Source organism: Delphinapterus leucas, chromosome 6 (assembly GCF_059928025.1).
Source record: "Delphinapterus leucas isolate spDelLeu-1000000601 "Yukka" chromosome 6, BTC_Dleu_Yukka2, whole genome shotgun sequence".
Classification (NCBI taxonomy): domain Eukaryota; kingdom Metazoa; phylum Chordata; class Mammalia; order Artiodactyla; family Monodontidae; genus Delphinapterus; species Delphinapterus leucas.
The window spans coordinates 18,557,066-18,583,452 of NC_143134.1; the positions used below are offsets into that span (position 1 = coordinate 18,557,066).

General features: G+C 38.1%; 2 protein-coding genes across 3 annotated transcripts in view; one reads left to right on the plus strand and one right to left on the minus strand.

Annotated features, from left to right (window-relative positions):
* The window catches only part of PBK (PDZ binding kinase), a 49,900-nt gene extending 24,112 nt beyond the window's left edge, over positions 1 to 25,788 (plus strand). Inside the window, exons 7-8 of one of the 2 annotated variants that reach the window (XM_022594828.2) lie at positions 2,862 to 3,035; positions 3,680 to 25,788. In XM_022594828.2, coding sequence (XP_022450536.1) covers positions 2,862 to 3,035; positions 3,680 to 3,879 — 374 coding nt within the window. In that variant the 3' untranslated portion in view covers positions 3,880 to 25,788. The remainder of the gene's footprint in view (positions 1 to 2,861; positions 3,036 to 3,679) is intronic. The other variant, XM_089912774.1, reaches the window with a different exon arrangement.
* The window catches only part of ESCO2 (establishment of sister chromatid cohesion N-acetyltransferase 2), a 34,378-nt gene continuing 17,594 nt past the window's right edge, over positions 9,604 to 26,387 (minus strand). The window contains exons 9-11 of the mRNA XM_022594825.2: positions 25,769 to 25,912; positions 21,310 to 21,485; positions 9,604 to 18,048 (exon numbers count right to left, since the gene is read on the minus strand). Of these exons, the coding sequence (XP_022450533.1) occupies positions 17,916 to 18,048; positions 21,310 to 21,485; positions 25,769 to 25,912 (453 nt within the window). The 3' untranslated portion in view covers positions 9,604 to 17,915. The remainder of the gene's footprint in view (positions 18,049 to 21,309; positions 21,486 to 25,768; positions 25,913 to 26,387) is intronic.

Sequence of the window (26,387 nt, forward strand, 5' to 3'; positions counted from 1 at the left end):
AGCTAAAGCAGGGCTTAGAGGGAACTTTGTAGCTGTGTACGTGATTATAGTAGAAGAAAGTAGGGATCTGAATGAATAATTTATGTTCCATTTTAAGCTAGAAAAAGAAGAGCAAAACAGGCCCACAGTAAGTCAAAGGAAAGAAATAATATATGAGCAGAAATCAATGAAATAAAAAATAAACACGAGAAAATATTAATAAAGCCAAAAGCTGGTTCTCTGAAAGATGATAAAATTGACAGATCCTTAGCTGGATTGATCAAGAAAAAAACACAAATCTCCAACATCAGAAATGAAAGAAAGGTTATCACTACAGATCCTGCACACATTTAAAGATTAATAGGCCATTACAGACAACTTTATGCCAACAAATTTGACAACTTAAATGAAGAGAACAATTTCCTTGAGAAATACAATTTACCAAGATTGGTATAGGAAGTAATAGGAAGTCCAAGTAGCCCTATATCTATTAAACATTCCCCGAGAAAGCCCAACACCCAGATATTTTCACTGCTGATTTCTATCAAACATTCAAGGAAGAAATGACACCGATTTTACATAAATTTTTCAGAAAATAGAGGAGTAGGGACCACTGACCAATTTGTTCTGAGGCCAGCATAACTCTGATATCAAAACCTGACATACTCATGAAAAAAGAAAACCACCAACTCACAAACATAGGTGCAAAAATCCTTGACAAAATATTAGCAAATTGAATCTAACAGTATATAAAAAGGATAGTACATCTGACCAACAAGAGCTTATCCCAGGAAAGAAAAGTTATTTTAATATTCAGAAGTTTATGCTAGCCACCATATTAACAAATTTGAAAACTGTTTTGAGATTTGTAAACATCTCGATTGAAGCAGAAAAAGCATTTAACAAAATCCAACTTCCGTTCATGATAAAAATTGCTAACTAGACATAGAAGGGAACTTAGCCTTAGAAAGGGTATCTAACAGAAAAACCTACGGGCAGCATCGTACTTACAGAACAAGGCTTATGTGCCTACTTTCACCAGTGTTAAACACTGTCATATAGTCCTACCATTAAAATAAGGCAAGAAAAAAGTAAAAGACATCAAGATTGAGGAGGAAATGAAATTGTTCATATTTTACAGTGATATGATTGTTTAGGTAGAAAAACTCAAGGAATCTACAGAATACTACAACCAATAAATGAAGTTAGCTATTATATTTCTATATATTCAAAATAAATAATGAAAAAAAGAAAAATTTAAGATTTCTATTTACAAGTATAGCTGTCCTCCAGTATCCACAGGTTTGCTTTCCAGTTTCAGTTACCTGCAGTCTGAAAATATTAAATAGAAAATTCCAGAAATAAATCATAAGTTTTAAATTGCTCACTGTTCTGAGTAACATGATGAAATCCTGCCATCCTACCTGGGAAGTGAATCATCCCTTTGTCCAGCATATCCTGCCCGTTAGTCACTCTGTAGCCATCTCGGTTATCAGATGACTGTTGCCAGTATGGCAGTACTCAAGTTCAGGTGAACCTTATTTTACTTAATAATGGCCCCAAAGTGAGAGAGTAGTGATGCTGGCAATTCAGATATGCCAAAGAGAAGCCATAAAGTGCTTCTTTTAAGTGAAAAGGTGAAAGTTCTTGACTTAATAAAGAAAGGAAAAAAAAATCGTATGCCGAGGTTGCTGAGATCTACAGTAAGGACGAATCTTCTGTCCATGAAATTGTGAAGAAGGAAAAAGAAATTTATACTAGTTTTGCTGTTACGCCTCAAACTGCAAAAGTTATGGCCATAGTGTGTGATAAGTGCATAGTTAAGAAGAAAAAGGCATCAAATTTGTACAATAAGATAATTTTGAGACAGAAGGAGAGACCACATTCACATAACTTTTATGACAGTTTATTGTTATAATTGTTCTATTTTATTATGTTGTTAATCTCTTACAGTGCCTAATTTATGAATTAAACTTTATCATAGGTGTGTATGTATAGGAAAAAGATAGTATATATATGGTTCAGTACTATCCATAGTTTTCAGGCATCCACTGGGGATCTTGGAATGTATCCCCCAGGTATAAAGGGAGACTGCTATACCAAAAAGCATAAAATATTCAAGAATAAATTTTGCAAGAAAGTCCAAGACCTCTTTATTGAACACCATAAAGCTTCACTGAAAGAATTAAATAAGATGTTAAGTAAACGGAGAGGTCATGATTGTGGATTGACAGACACAATACTGCTTAGATGTTAATTCTTCCCAAACTGATCTAGAGATTCAGTCCAATCCCAATCAAAATTCTAGTTGGCCTTTTCATTGAAATTGACAAGTTGACTCTAACATTTAAATGGAAATGTGAGTGGACCTATGTCATTCCTGGGCAGAGAAGCTTTAAGAGCCTCTATGTGATTCCACTCTCCCTTTTCACTTCTATGATTTAGCAATCATAGAAGCAAAGAAGTGGTAATTCTCTCAGCTGAAAGACAGCATAGTTTGAAAAATGAAGAAACTGAGGCACAGAGATTGTGATCTGCTCAAGGTCACACAGCTTGCACATGTCTTTGAACCCGGGCAAGGCAATCTGGCTCCAGGGTCTGTACCTCCAGACATCCACAATCTATGTTCCTACCCCTTTCTAAGAGAATTGCTGTTTCTCTACACCCTTGCCAACTGACTAGCTTTATGAATATTTAACAGTCTGATAGGGAAAGACTCTTTTTACAAGGTTAAGTGTATTTTTCATGTTTACTGGCTATATTTGTTAACCTTTAAAAACCTGTTAAATAACTTGCTCATTGTTCTCTGGGTTGTTTGCCTTTCTTAGTGGTTTCTGGTGCTTGCCCTTATGACCATCTTGCCTGTATTTTACTTCTTTCAGTGACTGACCCTGAGGCCTGTTATATTGGCACTGAGCCTTGGAAACCTAAGGAAGCTCTGGAGGAGAATGGTATTATTACTGACAAGGCAGACATATTTGCCTTTGGCCTTACGCTGTGGGAAATGATGACTTTATCTGTTCCACACATTAGTCTTCCAGATGATGATGATGCAGGTATAACTGCATATTTTTAACATAAATCCCAGTCTCTTCAGTTTGAACTAAAGAAGCTTATAAAATTGTATTTTCTCTATTAAGTTAAAATTTAAAAGAGCAATTAGTTTGATTTAGTGGCACAAGATGTGGGTTATATTAATACTGATGATTAATTTGGTACCATCCTGGTTTAATCTCATACAAATGAGATGTAGAGTAAATGAGAATAAGGAGGTAAATTGAGAAAATCCAGAGGAGCAAAACGTTACCTTAAAAACTCCCCTTGCCTGAGAAAATGATTGGAAAGCTGCAGCAGTAAGAGGGTTGGGGTCAGTAGCCTTTAAATCCCTGACAGGGACTTCCCTGGATGTCCAGTGGTTAGGACTCTGTGCTTCCACTGCAGGGGGCGCAGGTTAGATTCCTGGTCGGGGAACTAAGATCCCACATGCCACGTGTGCGGCCAAAAAAAAAAAAAAAAAAAAAAAATTCCCTGACAGTAGCTAATCTACACCATGGCAGGACAATTGAAGAGACTGCCTGTGTAAAATGAAAAGCATATTGGATGATGAATTCTTATTTCAGGAGAGTGAATTTGAGCAGTCGCTAAGCTTTTCCATGATTTAAAGTGATTTTGTTTCAATCTCCAACTCCTTCATGAGCAGATAAAACTTTTGATGAAAGTGACTTTGATGATGAAGCATACTATGCAGCTTTGGGAACTAGGCCACCTGTTAATATGGAAGAACTGGATGAATCGTACCAGAAAGCAGTTGAGCTCTTCTCTGTATGCACTAATGAAGACCCTAAAGATCGTCCTTCTGCTGCGCACGTAGTTGACGCTTTGGAAATGGATGTCCTGTGATCACCTCATACACATGACTACCGGAGCTTCAAGTATAGCTTGTGTGTATAGCTGTTCTGTTTACCATACTACATTTATATAGTTATTACGATGACCCATAATTAGTAGACTTTTCAGAAGTGACCTATTTTAGGACCATAGATAGCACCTTTTTAACATTTGAACGACTATTTCTATTATAAAAGTATTTCGTGTATACTTATGCTAATTTGAGATTATAGAGGGTTTTCTATAAAGTTTAAGAAACTAGCTACTCAAGTATTTGAACTTGTTTATACAGATTTAAAATAAAGTGCTGGCCTTCCCTGGTGGCGCAGTGGTTGAGAGTCCGCCTGCTGATGCAGGGGACACGGGTTCGTGCCCCGGTCCGGGAGGATCCCACATGCCGCGGAGCGGCTGGGCCCGTGAGCCATGGCCGCTGAGCCTGTGCGTCCGGAGGCTGTGCTCCACAACGGGAGAGGCCACAACAGTGAGAGGCCCGCGTACCACAAAAAAAATAAATAAAAAATAAAAAAATAAAGTGCTGTAAACTCTAACATTAATTTGGATTGAGTGACTATTACTTTTATTAATGATCTTTCTCAGATATTCTCTATTTTAATGTATCTATTGAAATTAGCACTTTGTGTATTACAAAATAGGTCTATATTTGCTTATCTTTTTTTTTTTTTTTTTTTTTTTTTTGTGGTACGCAGGCCTCTCACTGTTGTGGCCTCTCCCGTTGCGGAGCACAGGCTCCGGACGCACAGGCTCAGCGGCCATGGCTCACGGGCCTAGTCGCTCCGCGGCATGTGGGATCTTCCCAGACCGGGACACGAACCTGTGTCCCCTGCATCGGCAGGCGGACTCTCAACTACTGTGCCACCAGGGAAGCCCTGCTTATCTTTTAAACATTAAACCTTTTACTGGTGTTTCTTGGCTGATGTGCTTATTAAATAAGGTCACTGAGACCAGAGACCTGGGATATGGCTCAAAAGAGTAGCTCCTTGGATATTTCTAAACATTTTTGGTTAAGGCTTTTCTTGTTCTCTTGGCGCCAGCCATATCTTTGGGTTTTGCTTTAAATTATTAAATGCATTTTCTGTACTGACACCTTAAAAATTTTATTTACTAATCTGTACTTAAGCATATCACAATATTGGTGTAAAAATAATAAAACTCTAATAGAACAGTATAGAGTAAAGGACACTTTAGTTACCAGAAGGTGTATTATCTCATTTGGTACTCCATTGATTTGAATGTTGTCATTAAACTTACTGAGTGAAAGTGAGTAGGCTTCTTTCTCTTTCTTGGCCTTATTTTGTTAATCTGTAAAATGAGGGTGATTTGAATCATTAGTTTCTATCTGTGAGCCACAGTTCCCTGAGATTTTTCAGTTATTGAATTGTGCTTGTGAATCTAGGTGGTATGCATAGACTAAAAATTACTGTCACATGGGGGATCTTAGATTAAGAACCACTGCTCTCTGAGATTTAAACAATTCTGGAATTCAATGGAGGGTTCCTTTTAGTATGAGATTGTACCAAGCAGTACTATACAGATCATTAATGGCTTATCTTCTATCGAAATAACATTAAAGTGCCAAGAAAGTAAATGGAAAACCGACTGATTTATGGAAAAATTTTACTTATGTACACTTGCATCCTGACATCAGTTATCCTGACTAACTTATATGTTGTGTTGCTTCTCACTAGGTCTGCCAAGCTGACAAAGGAGTTTCTCTCTCTTAGCCTGTTCTCATGAACTGCAACATTCTTTTTAATACATAAACAAATACTTTTCCTTGAATAATTATTTCCAGTTCCTGTAGTTGGAATATCTAAATGGAAACAAACTAACACCCAAGGACTGGGCCGGCAAATTCATAGCACTTGTCTGTGGCAGACGTTACAAAGTGATCCCAGCCTGCTTTTTCCTTTGAGTCTGGATAGGGCCTTGAGACCCTCAACACAAGGTTGCAGAGATTTTACTACCAACGGCAAGAAAACTTTTAAAATTCTTGTTCTGGAACTTGCTCTTTAAGTCTCTTCTTAAGTTACCTTCTTTTTTTGGTCATTTGCTTCATTCTTAGGAAAGATTTACGTGTGACTGGGTTGAGGATATAGCAATATTAATCTTTTTGCTGAATTAATTATAATTGGCAAATCAAAACAGGCTTCTCTGAAGTAGCTTTCTCACCTCCCAGACAAAGGCCTCCAGGAACCTGTTTGTACCTCTATAAAACGGAGATAATAAGCACTTGCTTAAGAAATGTAGAAGACTGTTCTTTCATGCCTCATGGTACCTACTTAATCTACAATTTGTTGATTAAAATAAAATTAGAACTGACTTTTAAATAACAAAAATACTATATATAAAAACTTGTGGCATGCAGCTGAAGTTGTCCTTAGAGAGATTTAGAGTCTTAAATGCTATATTAGAAAAGAAAGGCTGAAAAATCAGCTAAGAATCTAGGAAAAACAAAGTAAGTCTCCCTTCCAATAGAAAGAAATAAATGAGCAAAAATTTTTAAACAAAACAAAACCTATCATAGAAAATAGAAAACAAACATATAATAGGATCAACGATGCCAAAAGTTGGATCTTTGAAAATATAAATAAAATTGATAAGCCCTAGCAAGACTTATATAGAGAGCAAAAAAGACATGTCATAAATTAAAAAGGAAACATCACTGCAGATCCTGTAGATATCCAGCCTCATTCATGAACACATGAAAATTCCCAAACAAAATATTAGTAAACCAAAACCAGTAATATAAAAAGGAAAAACTTCATCAAGACCAAGTTGGGTCTGTTGCAGGAAGGCTAGGTTGATTTAACATTTAAAGAACAATGTAATCCCCATATTAACACAAGAAAAATCAAAAGATGGAATAAAAATGTTGATAGAATCCAGTATCACTTCAAGAGGTTTAAAAGCATCTTAGAAAACTGGGACTAGAGAGGAACTTCCTTAATGTAAGAAAGGGTGTCCATATCTAGCAAGGAAGCTATAGTAAACATCATTTTATAGTAGCTATGGATTGAAAGTTTGTGTTCCACTGAAAGTCATATATTGAAGCCTAATCCCCACTGCGATGGTATCTGGAACTGGGGCCTTTGGAAGGTGATTAGGCCATGAGGGTGACCCTCATGAATGGGAATCGATGTGATTCACATTCCCTTAGAGATGTGAAATAAAATTCATATTTTATGGCAAGGCAAAAATTTAAACATTAAAAAAAAGTCCTCTGCCCTTTGGCTTCCTCTCTCCCCTCCACTGCACACTGCGTACCTGCATTATGCATCGACCAAACCTCCCCCATCAGCAGAAATACCTGTTCAACCATAAAGAGCAATATTCTCCCAGCATCAACAAGACAACTCCTTAAAAGATAACATTCCTTCTTAATGTAAGTGGCCACAAGGACACTTAGATCTGGATTTTGTAAACTGTCAATAATATGTCATTTAATGTAGAGACCTCTGTCTGAAAAAACTTTTATAACTGTGTTTTGACTTCTAACAGATGGAACAGTTCTTGGAGCTTTCTGAGATGCTATTCCCGGGGTTATAATCCTCAATTTGGGTCCAATAAAGTTTTCCATTTCTTTCTTAGATCGACTGATTAACTTTGTCTACATGCCTGGCATAGCTGGCAGGATATCAGAGATACCCATCAGAGGGCACCTGGAGTCTACCCGGTACCAGCGCTCGGTACCAGCATGTGCCCATTGAGCCCCACAGACTTCTCGGTACTCCTCAGGTGTTCCAGTGAGTTCTCCTGATATCTGGATATTATTGTTTGAGTGAGGATCCTGAAAATTTTATTTGAGCTGTTTTAATTAGGCCTTGGGCCTTACGGGGCACCAGTGCATTTCCTAGGCAAGACACAGAGGCTCTGGGCAAGAGGCCCAGGGAAACATAGCTGGCTGGGTTTTTGTTAAATTTGGCTTAAATTGAAAAAAATGAGTTGATACATGGTCTGAACAAAACTTTTCCTAGTGAAATGAGAGACTGAATTAGTCACCTCTGAAGAATAAGGAAGACCCACTACAACCATTAAATAAATACTGCTCGTCTGGGGGACGTGACAGAGGATGATAATCTAGTGCTCTGAGCACACATGGCAGTTTTAGACTGTCACAGGGAGAAACCAAGCCACATAAAGAAGTCAGACTGACCCAAGGGTGACTCCCTGGGGAGCTAGACTCAGAGGCACAGTGTCCTCAGAAAGTTTTTCAAATTATATCTCATATCTGAATTAGGCTACCAGATTAATAGTGGGAATTGTGCCCCAATGGCCAAACAGGTCCCATGCAAACAGCCACCTATGGGAATACCAGCTGGGTTTATGTATGCTTGCAAGTGCTTAAATGGGAGCTAAAGGAAATTGGGCCCTGAAATGGCCAAGTTGGGGTTCTGCTGGCACTCCAAAACAATTTTGAGTGCACAGTTAAAGCCAGCAGTCTTCTGGACCTGTGCCTGCAGGGTCTGCTGGAAACAACAGTGGTAAGTGTTTTTCTCTTTTCTAAAATTAGATTAGCAGGGAAAAATTTGTTAGGCTGGCTCCTTGGATCTTTTGAATTGGAGAAGCTTCTAAATTGTTAAAATTTTAGAGAGCTCTCATCTTAAATGATTTCAATTATTTTAAACTATTTTAATTGGTATATGGAAGTCCCCAAAGGCTTCAGAATTCTAAAACGTCCTCATTGAAAGATTCGTTGTATAAGGCTGATGAAAGATTAATGATATAAAATGTACCTAAGGGACTTCCCTGGTGGTGCAGTGGTTAAGAATCCACCTGCCGATGCAGGGGACATGGGTTTGAGCCCTGGTCCGGGAAGATCCCACATGCCGCGGAGAAACTAAGCCCGTGCGCCACAACTACTGAGCCCGTGCTCTAGAGCCCGAGAGCCACAACTACTGAGGCCCACGTGCCACAACTACTGAAGCCCACACGCCTAGAGCCCGTGCTCCGCAACAAGAGAAGCCACTGCAATGAGAAGTCTGCGCACCACAACGAAGAGTAGCCCCCGTTCACTGCAACTAGAGAAAGCCCGCGTGCAGCAATGAAGACCCAACGCAGCCAAAAATAAATTTATTTTAAAAAAAAAGACTCCATGCTTCCACTGCAGGGGCACAGGTTCAATTCCTGGTCTGGGAACTAAGATCCCACATACTGCGCAGTGTGGTCGGAAAAAAAAAAGGTACCTAAAACTTTATTGCTCCTCTCTATCCTTTGAGTACTCATTCTAGAAATCTGTCTGAATTGCCTTTCCACTCTGAAGACAGTATTAAATGGTTACCTTTAGAAATGGGACCACCTGGTAAACCATAATGGAAGAGGATAGGAAAAAGAATGTATATATATGTAAAAAAAAAAAAAATCGGACCACCTGAGGCTGTAGGCAGTCTCTTCAGATAGAAAGCTGAACTGAGGGCCATAGTTAAAGAATTTCTTAAACCCAGGGAGGATCCTCAACTGTTTGTAAATGGATTACCAAAATAGGAGGCCACAGGTCTGACTAAACTGACCATAGCTGATGTTCAGAGCCTGACAGGAATTTTATTTTTGGGGGTGTGGGTGCTTCTCCCCTAAGCTAAATGAGAGAAAGGAAAACATCCCAACATAGGTGAATGGGTATGTCAGTCCTTTGCTATCACTGAGGTGGCCACTCAGTTCTCTGAGGAATTAAAAGCAACTGTACTTGTTTTACAAATCTAGTCTTTACAAGACCAGAGGTGTGGCTCCAGAAATAATCTAAAAGTTGTAAATCCTTTTACCACTCCCCAAATCTCCTCTATTTATTTTAAGAGGCTTGTAAGTATTGAAAAAAAAATCTTTTTTCTGGCCTTAAGGGAACAGTCATCCAAGGAGGAACTTCCCTTTCTCTTCCTATATCTTTGAGGTGCAAATATTCTACCTGGTTTTCTCCAGGAACCCTTATCTTTTCAAAATGCAAATTTCAGGAAAGGGGGATAGGTAATTTGGGACTTGAGTTGTCAAGGACAAATAGAAATCTTGTTATCATCTCCATAAACATTAGTAACAGTGTTTAGGCATCTAGACAGGTGACCTTGGTTTGTTCCATCAGCCAGAAACCCACCAGTTTGAATTCAACCTCTTTTGTAACTGATGAGTTTTATATTGCTGCACCTGACTCCGGGCTGAAATTTTGGAATGGCAACTATGAGGTCTGTTTGTGTGTTTGTGCATATCTGTATATGTGTGTTGTAGATGTGTGGTATTGCCAAAATTAATTTGTAAAAGAACTCTATTTAATTGGCTTAAAGGAAATCAAGCACTTGTATACTCAGAAATATAAAAGAAACTGGCCCGAATGAATTTCAGGGTCACGTGATCTGGGAAATAGTACTGAATCGATATCTGGTATTGAAGCTAGCTTAAGCTTGTTGGTTTTGTTGCCAAACTCACGTTTGGCTGTTTGAGCTCAAAAACCAATACTCGAGGGACAAGGGTTGGTTGGAAAAGAAAGGTTGCTTTATTCAGGAGGCAGCAACCTGGGGAGAAGGTGGACTCCTGTCCAAAAACCAACTTCTAAGACTGCTCCACCATGAAAGTTTAAAATTTAAAGGGGGAATCATTTGGGAAAGGGGTCAGAATCTTCGTTATCATCCACTGTGTGCAGACTCTTCTGATTGGTTGGTGGTGAGGTAACAGGGCAGTGTTCCAGGAATCTTGTGTTCAGCCTGAAGTTACCATCCTCTACCTGGGTGGTGCCTTAGTTCTTACAGAAGAACTCAAAGGTATATTATTATGTATATTCCTTGAGTAGGAACCAGGACCCTGCACTATTGTTTCTTGACTGCTCCTCCTTTGTTTCTGCATTCCCTCCCTTTTCTCATAAGCAACTATTTGAATCTGCCCTTTGGAACTCAAGGAAGGTCACAGAGGCTGAATGAAGCCTATTTCCTACAAACAAGAAACAGGGGACATGGAAAGGATTTGTACCTGGGAAGGCCCTGGGTTTCAGTTTCATTAATATAGACATGTCTTTCAAGTCATCAACATTAAGTATAATACTTTTATTGTACCTAGCTTGACTAGAAATCAAGACTGTATTCCTGTTAGAAAGTTTGTCAACAAGAAAAATAATATAATGAAATTTTTAAGTAAATAAAATAAGGTAAATGAGATAAGAGCTTCTAGGTAAACTCCTTGGGAATAATTGGGTTTGGGGAATATCTGCTTTAAGGTTAGTATATCCAGATTTTGGTTATTTGAAACTAAACTAAGTTAAACTATGATAATTCATTCACTCTCTGGGTCATTTCAAGTAGGATAAAATACTGGAACATTAACTGCTGAGCAGGTCTAAGATTACCTACTTTTGTCTTCTTATGAGAGGGAAACTAAAGATGTTTGGGTTTGTTTAACACATATCTTGCGAAACTTTTCCAATCAGGAAGTGCTGGTATGACAAACAGTACACAATTACTTACTTCTTGGTTTTCGCTATAGATTAAGGTTTTAAGGTTACGATTTATAAGGGAAATATTTCAGTATTCAAGGAAAATGGGAAGCATGTTTTCAGTAAAAGAAGGTATGAGGAATGGAGATGCATTTTGTTAAAGGAAAAAAGGATGGTTTCTGTTCTAGAGCTAGCTGTGTCTGAATGAAAAAGAAAGTGACAGAGTACTATGGATGCAGAAAGTTATGGAAGTGAAACAGGAGGGAAGAGGGCAGGGCACAACCTTTAAAAGAATGACATAGCTTGAGGACACGACATAAACTGATTAGAACCATATAGGTCCAAGATGGCAGAGTCAACTTCCACTAGACCTTGAGCCTCAGTATATGCTCATTGCAACACATCAGCAAGCTAAATGACATACCCACAGGTGCCATGACAGTTCCAAGGCTGACCATAAAGGTCAAGAAGTGCGCAGTGGTCCAATTCCTGGAAATCCCCACCCCTTCCCCCCAAATAGCTGGAATACTCCCACTCAGCCTATGAAATTACCCACCCCTATAAAAACTGACAACCCCAGACCCTGGTGCTGCTCTCGCCTTCTGAGAGGACCCACACTCTGTCTGTGGAGTGTGTTTCTCTCTAAATAAATCCACTACTTACCTATCACTTTGTCTCTCACTGAATTCTTTCTGCGCTGAGACATCAAGAACCTGAGCTTCATTAAGTCCTGAGACCAGGTGTATGATCTCAGTTAAAAGACTGTGGGTTCAAGTCCCGATCTGGGTTTTGGCTGTGAATGGGTATTGTTTCACAGTGATGTATGATCCTATTTGACCAGGTGTTTTGAAGCTTTTTGGTATTTTTGACAAAATTCCCAAAGATAAATTCTAAATGAAGTTCGTTTGAACTCTAGCTAACTTTGAGGTTTTCCAAAGGGTCCCTGGAACACCTAAAAGTATTTTTCTCTCCATCTCAGGGAGAGGAATAAACGAGTTAGGCTTATTTGGTATGTTATATTACATTAAGTGTTGTCAAATGAGTGGTGATAAAACTTCTTAGGTTGTATTGTATGGGTAAATGTTATTAATATAGATATTCTAGAAATTAATATGGCACTCCTAAACTTCTGGTATGTCCTGGTAAGTGATATCAGTCATAATTCTAGTTATTATCTTAAATTGTTGTATGTCACAGAGGTACCCCAGTTTATTTGTCAGCTGCATTGTAATCAGGTCTTTAACCTTGACATTTCAATGGAAGTTTTTTGTCATTTATAGACGGTTATTTTACTCCGGTGTTTTTGCAAACATGCTTCATCTTCAAGAAGATTCATAGAAAGGACTTTTTGACAAGTACAGGTTTCTGATAACCTTCAGATCATACTGCTGAACTGGGTAAGAAATTAAAGAATTCTCCTGGAAAACCTGATGGCTTCATAAAACTGTTAACAGAAGAGTAAGATCAAGGAAGTCACATAGGACTGAGTGAACTTATGAGTATGGTTATAATTTTTGGTTTTTATCTGAAATATTACTGGTTTTTAATCTGTGTTTTCCAGATATAAGGAAGCCTTTAAATTACACTTCTGTTGGTAGATTTGAAACTTTTACCTTTTCTCTCTACCTGATCCCTTCAGAATTTGGAAACTTAGGTTTCCAGCAGCTTTATCTGGTAAATAAGGAAGACCACCTCCTAATGGATGCAGGAATCTCAGGATATTTGGGGGGATCTCAAGAAGAGAGAAATTTGCCCAAATCTCTATCACCCAAATCTATAGATCTCACAGACAGAATGAATCTATGACACACCCTTGGTGTGGCTTTGTTGGCCTTGAGAACTTTCTTAAAAAGTTCAATCTGAGATTCCTTGTGAAAAATGTCTTATCTGGGTAGTAGTTATGAAGGTGTTTGTAATAACTCATTGAACTGTACATTTAAAAAAATAAACTTATAAAGAAGTCTTAGATTTACAGAAAAGTTGCAAAGACAATTCCTATAAACCCCACACCTAGTTTCCCCTATTGTCAAAATCTTAACATTGGTATATTTATCACAATTACTAAACAATATGGATACATTACTATTAACAAGTCCATACTTTATTCAGATTTTTTACAAATATTGAGTATAGTTCCCTGTGCTATACAGTAGGTCCTTGGTTATCTATTTTATATATAGTCGTGTGTATCTGCTAATCCAAAACTCCTAATTTATCCCCATCCCCACTCCTTTCCCCTTTGGTAACCGTAAGTTTGTGTTCTGTGTCTGTGAGTCTATTTCTGTTTTGTAAATAAGTTCATTTGTATCGTATTTTAGATTCCACATATAAGTGATATCATACGGTACTTGTCTTCCTCTGTCTGACTTGTTTTCCTCTGTCTTACTCCACTTAGTATGATAATCACTAGGTCCATCCATGTTGCTGAAAATGACATTTCTTTTTTATGGCTGAGTAATATTCCATTGTATATATACACACCACATCTTTATCCATTCATCTGTCGATGGAAATTAAGTTGCTTCCATCTCTTGGCTATTGTAGAGTGCTGCAATGAATATTGGGGTGCATGTGTCTTTTCGAATTAGAGTTTTCTCCAGATATATGCCCAGGAATGGGATTGCAGGATTATTTGGTACCTCTGTTTTTAGTTTTTTAAGGAACCTTCATACAGCTTTCCATAGTGGCTGTACTAACTTACATTCCCACCAGCAGTGTACGAGGGTTCCCTTTTCTCCACACCCTCTCCAGCATTTTTTTTTTTTTTTTTGCGGTACGCGGGCCTCTCACTGTTGTGGTCTCTCCCGTTGCGGAGTACAGGCTCCGAACGCGCAGGCTCAGCGGCCATGGCTCACGGGCCCAACCGCTCCGCGGCGTGTGGGGGTCTTCCCGGACCAGGGCACGAACCCGTGTCCCCTGCATCGGCAGGCGGACTCCCAACCACTTGCGCCACGAGGGAAGCCCTCCAGCATTTATTGTTTGTACTTTTTGATGATGGCCACAGACCAGTGGGTGAGGCTTATCTAGAGGCTTGTACAGGCTTCCTGGTGGGAGGGGCCGGTGCCTGCCCACTGGTGGCTAAAGCTGGGTGTTGTTCCTCTGGTGAGCTGGGACCTGTCTCGTGGGGAGGTGTCTGCAGGAGGCTGTGTGCTCTTTAGTCTTTAGGCAGCCTGGGGCTGTGACTCCACCCAGTTAGTTTGGCCTGAGGCTCCCAGCACTGGAGCCCGCAGGCCGTTGTGCGGGGTCGGGTCTTGTTGCTAGTGAGTCAATATGGCAGCCACCAAGTGCGTCCCCAAGGTTGGCGGTTCCCCCATATGTCTGCCAGCAGTGTCTCTGTCCCCAGCATGAGCTGCAGCCCCCACCCCCACCACACCCCGGGAGACTCTCCGAGACCAGCAGGTAGGTGTGGCCCAGGCTCCTATCAAATTACTGCTTTCACCCCGTCTCCCGGTGTGCCTGAGATTTTGTTTGTACCCTTTAAGCTTGAAGCCTCTATTTCCCCAGTCCCATGGGGCTCCTACAGTTAAGCCCTGCTGGCCTTCAAAGCCACCTGCTCTGGAGGCTTGTCTTCCCAGTGCCGGATCCCTGGGCTGGGGAGCTTGACGTGGGGCTCAAAACTGCCACGTCTGTGGGAAAACCTTGCTATATTATTATTCTCCATTTTGTACGTCGCCCACCCACGGGGTATGGGGTTTGATTGTACTGTGAGTCTGCCCCTCCTACCCAACTTGTGGTTCCTTCTTTATGTCTTTAGTTTTAGATCTTTTCTGGTAGGTTCCAGTTTTTTCATTGATGGTTTCTTCTGGTAGGTTCCAGTTTTTTCATTGATGGTTTCTTCATTGATGGCCAACAGGCACGTGAAAAGATGCTCAACACTGCTGATTATCAGAGAAATGCAAATCAAAACTACAATGAGATATTACCTCACCGTTCAGAATGGCCATCATCAAAAAATTTACAAATAATAAATGCTGGAGAGGGTGTGGAGAAAAGGGAACCCTCCTACACTGTAGGTGGGAATGTAAATTGGTGTGGCCACTGTGAACCGTGTGGAGCATCCTTAAAAAACTGCAAGTAGAGTTACCACATGATCCAGCAGTCGCATACCTGGGCATATACCCAGAAAAGACAAAAACTCTAATTCAAAAAGATGCATGCACCCTAATGTTCATTGCAGTACTACTTACAATAGCCAAGACATGGAAGCAACCTAAATGTCCATCAACAGATTAATGGATAAAGATGTGGTACATCTCAGCCATAAAAAAAGAATGAAACGAAATAATGCCATTTGCAGCAACATGGATGGACCTTGAGATTATCATACTAAGTGAAATAAGTCAGACAATGACAAATATCATTTATATGTGGAATCTAAAAAATGATACAAATGAACAAATGTTACAAAACAGAAACAGGCTTACATAGCATACAAATTTATAGTTACCAAAGGGGAAAGGTGGGGGGGATAAAGTAGAAATTTGGGATTAACAGATACATATTCCTATATATAAAATAAACAACAAGGACCTAATGTATAGCACAGGGAACTATATTCAATATCTTATAATAGTCTATAATGGAAAAGAACCTGAAAAAGAATATATGACTGAATATATATATATATGCATAAACTGAATCACTTTGCTATATACCTGAAACATTGTAAATCAACTATACTTAAGTAAAATAAATAAAATGGAAAAAAAAAGGTTTAAAAAAATGTAATGAGAAGTGGTCAACATGTAGATTATTTTAGAATTTTTTTTCATATTGCAGAGACGAGCGATACTTTTCTGTGGCAAAAATAAATAGAAATTATATTTTAGAAACAGACTTCTAATGAAAATAAAATTATAAAAAAATAAAGTTGGGAGGCCAGAAGGGGGAGCTCTCTGCCCTATGAAGATAGCAGAGCACAAGAGGAAGCTGACCTTTTCTTGCCTGGCTAGAGCTCAGCCAATGAGAGACTGTCACAACTCAGCCAATGATAAGTGCGGGACTCCTCTTTGTTTACTATTGCCCTCTCAACTTCCTCTTCCTCTCTGTAAAAGAGTTCCCTCAATTTTTTGCTGAGGACTTGAACGTGGTCAACTTGGTTACAGACCCTGAATTGTAATTCTTTGCTAATCTCGAATAAACCCATTTTTGATGGAGAAATAACTGGCAGTCTATTTGTTTTATGTCAACAGCTGCTATAAATATCCGTGTGCAGGTTTTTGTGTGGATATAGTTTTCAATGATTGTTTTTCATAGAGAGCATGTACTATTTTTATAACCACAAACTGTAATTTAAAATGAAAATCAGTACATTCAACTGAATAAAATATTGAAAAGAACTTTAATTGATTCATCATAAAGGCATTGAGCAAAATAATGTTAATAAAATTTTTAAAATAAAATATTTAAGACAATTTTTAAACACAGCAGTGCAGAAAATAGCATTAAAATGTTTGTAAAATTACACACATTTTAACACTTCCACAGTCTTTGTGGAACCCAGGCTTTTAAATTTTTGAACCACTAAAGGCAAATAAAAGAATGTAGAGGAACAGATTCTACATAGAGTTACAACCTGGACACTACTTCCCTAGAGTGTTATTGCCAGAGAGAAGTTATGACATGAGTTTTGTAGAATAAAAAAAAACCTGAATAATTCTTTGCTTTTCAAAGTAAGTATCCAAGAATTATACCAGAAAAATGTGTGCATATTTAGGTGTATTTACATAATGTCATCATGTTCTGTGGCCCATCAGCCTCGATATATTTATTTACTAACCTTGGTTCTGTTAGTATACATTTAAAAATGTAATCATATGAATCATCTAATCCAACTGGGTATCCATTTTGTTAGACATCAATCACCAGCGGTAAGTTCACTAAAGAAAAGTAACACAATTAGCATTTTCAAACACCAAAAATTAATGAAATGACAATAGTGCAATTACTAAGTTTAATTAAATCTGATGACAAGTGTGTTTTGATTAATGATTTTTAAAAAGATAAAAATATTAAGCTCTAGAATTCTATACAAAAGGATATGGAAATCTTACTCTTTACCATCTTTCCCTGGTACAAATTAGAAACTCAAAATACTTTAAATATACTCAAACTGAGTTGCTACAGCCACGTGCCTATAAAGTGAGAATTTTGTGTACGAATTCAGGAATTACCTTTAAAAAAATGGGGATGGAAATTATTTGCCCGTCTTTAAATTCTCCTCTTTGCTTCTGATCAGGCACGAGAAAATTCTGGCCCCAAGGTGTGCTTTATAAATGATAAGTAGTCACATTTCTGTGGAAAACCACCTTGCTTTGTCAATGTTCTTACATAGAAGGAAAGTATTTTCCAGCTATAGCTACCAAGCTTCATAACTAAGGATTCAGAGTGCTAGTCAGTATACATCATCCAAAGATTTTTCCTTTCTTTGCATCCCTAGATAATTTTCAACGAATTTACCCCTGACTTTTCAATTCATAAGGAACAAAACTGAGGCAGGTTTCTGTATATGTGTGTGTGTCTTAGTATTTTTATTTTGATGTTTGTTAAATAGTTTGTATTTTATGATAATGGGCTGTCTGAACTCATCCATATAGTAACTGTTCTATAGTTGAAATTGGCTTTAAGTATTAAAATTGTATACAAGGAAATTAGGGGTGTTGCAGTACTTGGTTGCAAATAACTTGCCATCTGGTGTTGGGTCAGAAAATGCTATTTCATTCGTGCTGAGAAAACAGCCAAACATGAAGCAATTCCTAAAAAAGAGAAAAAAGATAATTTAACAATGGAAACAACTTAAAATTTTGATTAAACATAAGCACAATTATATCAATATTTTAAAGCAATCCAATTAAAAAATTTCAATCTCTTTACATATTCTTGATTAAAACCAACATTATTTTATTAAGTGGTAAAATGACTCAATGCCTTGTATTTTCCAGGTGGAAGTCTAATGATATCATTTCACAGATGAGAAAACTAAGGCCCAGAAAAAGTTCTGCCAAGAGGCAAAGGGAGCCACACAAACCATCTGGTTGACTCTAGGTGATCTGTGATAGTAAGCAACTAATATGAGACAATATTGCTAGTTAAAAGCCACAGGTAGTTATAACAACAAAAAAATAATTATTTTGGGCTTCCCTGGTGGCGCAGTGGTTGAGAGTCCGCCTGCCGATGCAGGGGACACGGGTTCGTGCCCCGGTCCGGGAGGATCCCACATGCCGCGGAGCGGCTGGGCCCGTGAGCCATGGCCGCTGAGCCTGCGCGTCCGGAGCCTGTGCTCCGCAACGGGAGAGACCACAACAGTGAGAGGCCCGCGTACCGCAAAAAAAAAAAAAAAAAATTATTTTAACCAATATATTCTTTTCAACTACATCACACACTCAGAGCTTTAAGAAGGCAAAAACTAATCTGCATTTTGACTACAACTCTCCTTGATCCAGCTTAACTAGGATTAAAAGCAATAAAATGAAATAGCTGAAAGAATTCAACAAAACTGAGGGATAGTCTATGAAATAACTGGCCTGTAGTCTTCAAATTCTTCAATGTCCTAAAAGACAAAGAAAGGCTAAGAAACTGTTCCAGGTTAAGGAAGATGAAAACTAAAGAGATATTTTGACTAAATGCAATATGTAATCCTGAACAGGAAAAAAAATGCTATGAAGGGCATTTGAGACAAATGACAAAACTGAAATATCGACTATACATTAGATAGTATAGCATTATATTGGGATATTAAATACCCCAAATTTGATATCTGATCTGTCCTTATATAAGAGAATATCCTTGTTATTAAGAAATACATACCAGGTTATATACTGGTATTCTCCATACCAAATTTATGTATCTCAACATAAAATATAGAAAATAGAGGTATTTCACAATTAACTATGAAATAAAATCTTTACAGACACCAACTTCTCTCACTGCTCCCCTTTGTAAGGTATGGTGGGGGCCTAGGATTGAGGCCTAGGACTGCAGCCCTGCGGTGGTCTTGGTGTTCTTTCTTAAAAAGTGTATGGAACCCAAAGGCTAGAATAGTGCTACTCAAAGTGTGGTCCTTGGTTTTGTCAAAGTGGAGTCATTGGTTTGTAATCTGTTATCTTAAAGATAGAGGTTGAGAGAGTAAGTGTTGTGAAACTCATCTATCTAACCTAGATTAGGTAATTAACAAGCAAGAAAGAAGCAAACTCATTTGTCCCATTATCAACTAAGTACCAACATACAGTGTTAGTACAAAGTGTGCGTACTGTAGTTTTAAAAGGGAGAATTCATATACCAAAGACTCACCATTTAGAAATACACAGTTCAGCGGTTTTAGTATATTCAAAAATTGCACAAAATTCAAGAACATTTCATCAGCCAAAGAAACCCTGTAGCCATTAGCAGTCACTCTCCATTCACCCTTCCCTCAGTCCCTGGGAATAGCTAGTCTACTTTCTATCTATGGATTTGCCTATTCTGGATGTTTTCTATAAACAGAATCATATAATATGGGGTATTTTGTGAGTGGCTTTTTTTAGTTAGCATAATATTTTCAAGGTTCATCCATGTTGTAGCACGTATCAGAACTTCATTCCTTTTTGTGGCTGAATATCCTATTGTAGTGTTGTATGGATGTACCACATTGTGTTTATCCATTAATCATGAATTTGGTTGTTTACAATTTTTTTTAGCTATTATGAATAATGCTGCTATGAACCTTCATGTGTAAGTTTTTGCGTGGACAGATGCTTCCATTTCTCTTGAGTGTACTTGTAGGAGCAGAATTGCTGGGTCATATGGTAACAGTTTAATTTCTTGACGAACTGCCAGACTAGATTCCACAGCAGCTGTAGCATCTTACATTCCTCCCAGCAGCATACAAGGATTACAGTTTCCTCCACATCCTCACCAACACTTGTTATTCTCCCTTTGTTTTCGTTTAGTCATCCAAGTGGCTGTGAACTGGTATCTCATGATGGTTTTGATTTGTGATTTCCTTTATAGCTAAGGATGTTGAGCATAGCTTCACATGCTTATCAGCCATTTGTATTTCTGCTTTGGAAGAATATAGAATACATTGAAATCCTTTGCCTATTTTTAAATTGTCTTTTTGCATGTTGTAAGAGTTCTTTTACATATGTTGGATATACTAGACTCTTATTAGAGAAATGATTTGCAAATATTTTCTCATTCTGTGGGCTGTCTTGCTAATTTACTTTTACATTTAGTTACACTTGTGAGTTACAGTAAGTCTTTACTAATTACCTAGTCACACATGGTCAATAAACATGTACAATTTCTAAAATTCTTTTTTTTTTAATATTTATTTATTTAGGCTGCATTGGGTCTTAGTTGCAGCATGTGGGCTCTTTGTTGAGGTGCGTGGGTTTTCTCTCTCTAGTTGCGGCGTTCGGGTTTTCTCTCTAGCTGTGGCGCGTGGGCTCCAGAGCACATGGGCTCTGTAGTTTGCAGCACGCGGGCTCTCTAGTTGAGGCGCATGAGCTCAATAGTTGTGGCGCACAGGTTTAGTTGCCCCGTGGCATGTGGGATCTTAGTTCCCTGACCAGGGGTCAAACCCACGTCCCCTGCATTGGAAAGCAGATTCTTTACCACTGGACCACCAGGGAAGTCCCCAAAATTCTTTTTTTTAAACTTATGTTTTGTTTTTATAGATTTATTTAAATGTAATTTTACATCTGTTGAATCTAATAAAAATTTGGGCTTCCATTTTTCCATTTGTTTGTTTCCTAGCAATTTATCTTTACTTTATTAATGTGTTGGTCTGTAACAAAATCCAGTCTTTGACCACAGGTAGTTTGAAAAGCACTGGGCTAGAATGTTTCAGACTTGGAATGTTGTGCCCGCAATTATCTAGTTCTTTTTTTTTTTTTTCAGTGCCAGCATTGCCTTAGCCTGACTTTGGTAGTATTTATATAGAAGTGTCCTACCAACATCATTCCCTTTGGCTCATGAGCCGGGAAAGGTTCTTGGAAAGCTAATCTGGGTCTAATCCATTTTATTTTATTTCTTACCTTAGAGTATCTACCAGTCGTCTTGCAATGCGCTTTCTTCTCTTCAATCTGAAGACCCAAATTCTACTTATCCCACAGATTGCAGGTTCTGGTACATCTGAACATTGCCAAGCCCTATGACATTCTTTAGAGCTTGGGGATTCTGGACCAGTTGGTTCAGACAGGACACGGAAGGCCTGCAATGATACACAGAAGCATCTAGAGCTAACAATACAGCTGAGTTCACATTTCTTTTTAAAAACCATTCTTTAAACAAAATTTAAGTACCTAAAATTAATCTTACCCTACCTTCACAAAAATGTTAAAATTCTTTGCTATTTCTTGAATTCTTGCCCATTTATAGTCACACAACGCTTAAAAATTACTAGTGGTGTTGAGATATCCCCACATCCTAGTGTATTATACCATTGTGAAACTTTCTTGTGTTGATTTAAAAAAATTATAAAAGACTCTTACTTCTAATAAAGTACATAAACTTCTCCCATTCTCTCCATCCTAAAATGTACATTTGATATTCTAAAAAACTAATAACACTAAAGAAGGTTTTTGCATATAAACTATGAAATTTGGTATTTAAATTTTTCTTTAAACTTCTTATTTTGAATATAGATTCAGAGGAAGTTGACAAATAGTACAAAGAGGACATGTATCCTTCACCCAATTTCCCCCAATAGTTACATCTTCCATAACTATAGTACCACACCAAAAGCAAGAAATTAACATGGGTACAATGTGTGTGTATAGTTCCATGACAATTCATCATACCTGAATACTGATTTAACCATCACCACAATCAAAATACAGAGCTACTGCATCATCACGAAGCTCTTCCTCTTGCTACCTCTTTATAATCACACCCATTTCCCTGCCCCCCACCATCCCTAAACCCTGGCAACCACAATCTGTTCTCTATCTCTAAAATTCTGACATTCTGAGGATATCATACAAATGGACTCATACAGAATGTGACCCTTTGAGAATGGCTTTTTTTTGTTTTTTTATACAGCAGGTTCTTATTAGTTATCTATTTTATACATATTAGTGTATATATGTCAATCCCAATCTCCCAATTCATCCCACCCACCACTTTCCCTGCTTGGTGTCCATACGTTTGTTCTCTACACCTGAGTCTCTATTTCTGGAGAATGGCTCTTTTTCGCTCAGCACAATGCCCTTGATACCTGTCCAAATTGTTGCATATATCAAGTCTGTTCCTTTTTATTGCTAAGTAATATTCCATTGTATGGATGTACCAGTTTGTTTAATCACTCACCTACTGAAGGACACTTCGGTTGTTTCCAGGTTTTGGCTATTACAAATAAAGCTGCTATAAACATTCAGGTGTGGGTTTTTGTGTAGACATAAGTTTTCATTTCCGGGATAAATGCCCAGGAGTATGATTGCTGGGTCATATGGTAAATGTATGATTAGTTTTTTAAGAAACTGCCAAACTTTTTCCAGAGGGGCTGTAACATTTTACATTCCCTCCAACAGTGTATAAGAAATCTAGTTTCCCTGCACCCACAGCAGCATTTGCTGTTGTCACTATTTTCTACTGTGGCTGTCTTGATAGGTGTATATTAAGTTTTAACTCCCACTGAGAAAACTTTGCTTCTGAAATGAGAATGAATAGAAGAGTATATGTATGAGTTAGTTGGCTATACAGATCTTCCTCAACTTATGATGGGATTACGTCCCGGTAAATGTAGATTGTGGGCTTCCCTGCTAGTGCAGTGGTTAAGAATCCGCCTGCCAATGCAGGGGACACGAGTTCAAGCCCTGGTCTGGGAAGATCCCACATGCTGCGGGGCAACTAAGCCTGTGTGCCACAACTACTGAGCCTGTGCTCTAGAGCCCGCGAGCCACAACTACTGAAGCCTGTGCGTCTAGAGCCTGTGCTCTGCAACAAGACAAGCCAACACAATGAGAGCCTGTGCACTGCAACGAAGAGTAGTCCCTGCTCGCCACAACCAGAGAAAAGCCCACACACAGCAACGAAGACCCAACACAGCCAAAAATAATTAAATAAATTTATTTAAAAAAAGAAAAAGATCAAAGAAAGAAAAGGCCAAGTTAATCACTTTTACAGCCCATAGTACAAACCAACTGCTTTTCTCTCTACTGTCTGATAAACACACAAGAGACTATATATGTATATGTGTGTGTGTGTGTGTGTGTGTATAAATATATATATATGAGATGAAATGCAGAAAAAAGGAAAATAAGAAAGATGGTAGAAATGAGGGGAAAAAAGGGAAGGCACGTATAAAAAGGAGTAAGATACAAAGCTACAGTAATGAAGACAATATGATACTGGCACAAAAACAGAAATATAGATCAATGGAACAGGATAGAAAGCCCAGAGATAAACCCACGCACCTATGGTCAACTAATCTATGACAAAGGAGGCAAGGATATACCATGGAGAAAAGACAGTCTCTTCAATAAGTGGTGCTGGGAAAATTGGACAGCTACATTAAAAGAATGAAATTAGAATGCTCCCTAACACCATACACAAAAATAAACTCAAAATGGATTAGAGACCTAAATGTAAGACCGGACACTATAAAACTCTTAGAGGAAAACATAGGAAAAACTCCCTTTGACATAAATCACAGCAAGATCTTTTTTGACCCACCTCCTAGAGAAATGGAAATTAAAACAAAAATAAACAAATGGGGCCTAATGAAACTTAAAAGCTTTTGCACAGCAAAGGAAACTATAAACAAGATGAAAAGACAACCCTCAGAATGGGAGAAAAAATTTGCAAACAAATCAACAGACAAAGGAGTAATCTCCAAAATATATAAACAGCTCATGCAGCTCAATATTAAAAAAACAAACAACCCAATCAAAAAATGGGCAGAAGACCTAAATAGACATTTCTCCAAAGAAGACATACAGATGGCCAAGAAGCACATGAAAAGCTGCCCTACATCACTAATTATTAGAGAAATGCAAATCAAAACTACAATGAGGTATCACCTCACACCAGTAAGAATGGGCATGTATCACTTCACATTCAGAAAATGTACAAACAACAAATGCTGGAAAGGGTGTGGAGAAAAGGGAACCCTCTTGCACTGTTGGTGGGAATGTAAATTGATACAGCCACTATGGAGAACAGTATGGAGGTTCCTTAATAAACTAAAAACAGAACTACCACATGACCCAGCAATCCCACTACTGGGCATATACCCAGAGAAAACCATAATTCAAAAAGACACATGCACCCCAATGTTCACTGCAACACTATTTACAACAGCCAGGTCATGGAAGCAACCTAAATGCCCATCGACAGACGAATGGATAAAGAAGATGTGGTACATATATACAATGGAACATTACTCAGCCATAAAAGGGAACGAAATTGGGTCATTTGTAGAGACGTGTCTGGACCTAGAGACTGTCATACAGAGTGAAGTAAGTCAGAAAGAGAAAAACAAATATCGTATATTAACGCATATATGTGAAATCTAGAAAAATGGTACAGATGAACTGGTTTGCAAGGCAGAAATAGAGACACAGATGTAGGGAACAAACGTATGGACACCAAGGGGGGAAGCGGGGGTGGGGGGAGGTTGGTGGTGGGATGAATTGGGAGATTGGGATGGACGTATATACACTAATATGTATAAAATAGATAACTAATAAGAACCTGCTGTATAAAAAAAATTAATAAAATTCAAATAATAAAAAGGACTAAGAGCATAATTTCAAGATGTACTGAGACAGATAAGTATTTTTAAAAGGAAGGAGACATAAGTGTGGTACATTATAAAGTCAGGTTCAAAGAACACATTTGAACTATAAGTCTTCCTAGCTAAAGATTACCCTGTAAGCTCCTTGAAAGGCAAAAACTATATATCTCTACTGTAGAACAAGTGCTGGCAACCTTTTTCTGTATGGGGTCAAATTGTAAATACTTTAGGCTCTTTGGGCCACATGGTCTCTTTTGTACCTACTCAACCCTACCTTTGTAGCACAAAAGCAACCACAGATTAATATGGAAATGAATGAGCATGGTTGTGTGTCAATAAAACTTTATTTACAAAAACAGGTGGAGGGCCACACTTGGCCCATGGGCTATTGTTTGCTCCTCTGCTAGAACACTGCTAATTAGTATCAAAAGTAGATTCTAATTAAGGCACAAATAAGGACTATTTTGCCAAATATATTAACCTGCACTAAGCCACATGTTCAATAACTGAGCTTATTTAAAATACTACACTTTATAGTCCAGGTATATAAAAGACAACATGAACTTAAGACTGACTTATCCTGCTTATATAAGGCAAAATACCAGATATAATAGAAAAAAATGACTTCAATCATCTATATGGTCAAGGATATTTTAGAAGGAAAAATTCATTAATGGTAGCATTCTTAAATGCTTTTCTCCCAACTACTTTATTTTGCTCACAAATTATACCAGCAACTTATTAGACATATATGATACCTGTTTGATGGGCTCTGCAATTAAACACCCAACTACTTTCTTTTCATCAGAAATAAAGAGAAAAGTTTTGGTTCTGTTTGGACATCTGGGAACAACTTGCTGGAAGCCCAATTCATAATCCACAAGTTCTTGGACATCTTCGACCTAATGATGTTAAAAACCAAAAGATGTGAATTTGTTTGAAAAAGTATAATAGAAAATACACATATTTATATACACAAAAAGTATGATTACCATCAGTTTAGCCTCTTTTATCTCTACTTCCTAAATTTACACAATCCCAAAATTATTTCACTATTGATGCATGTTTCTGCCACTTTGGAAACAGGGTTTTAAGAAACTATTTTAAAGACTGCTTTCAGCAGACAGAAATTCAGACCCTTGTGAGGGATAAGGAGTAGGACGATTTTTTTCAGCTTTATTCATTGTTCACTGGGGCTGAACATCCAGCCCAAAAAACAAAGGCAACACCAACATAAGAATTAGACTCTGGAGCCATTAATTTCTCAATATTAAAAAGTTTAGTTTCTCTCTCACAAATTGAAGTTGTAGGTAAAAGATAAGCTATAGAGCCTTATCTGTTTTCTTTAATCTCCACCTGACATTCCTTTGTCTTGTA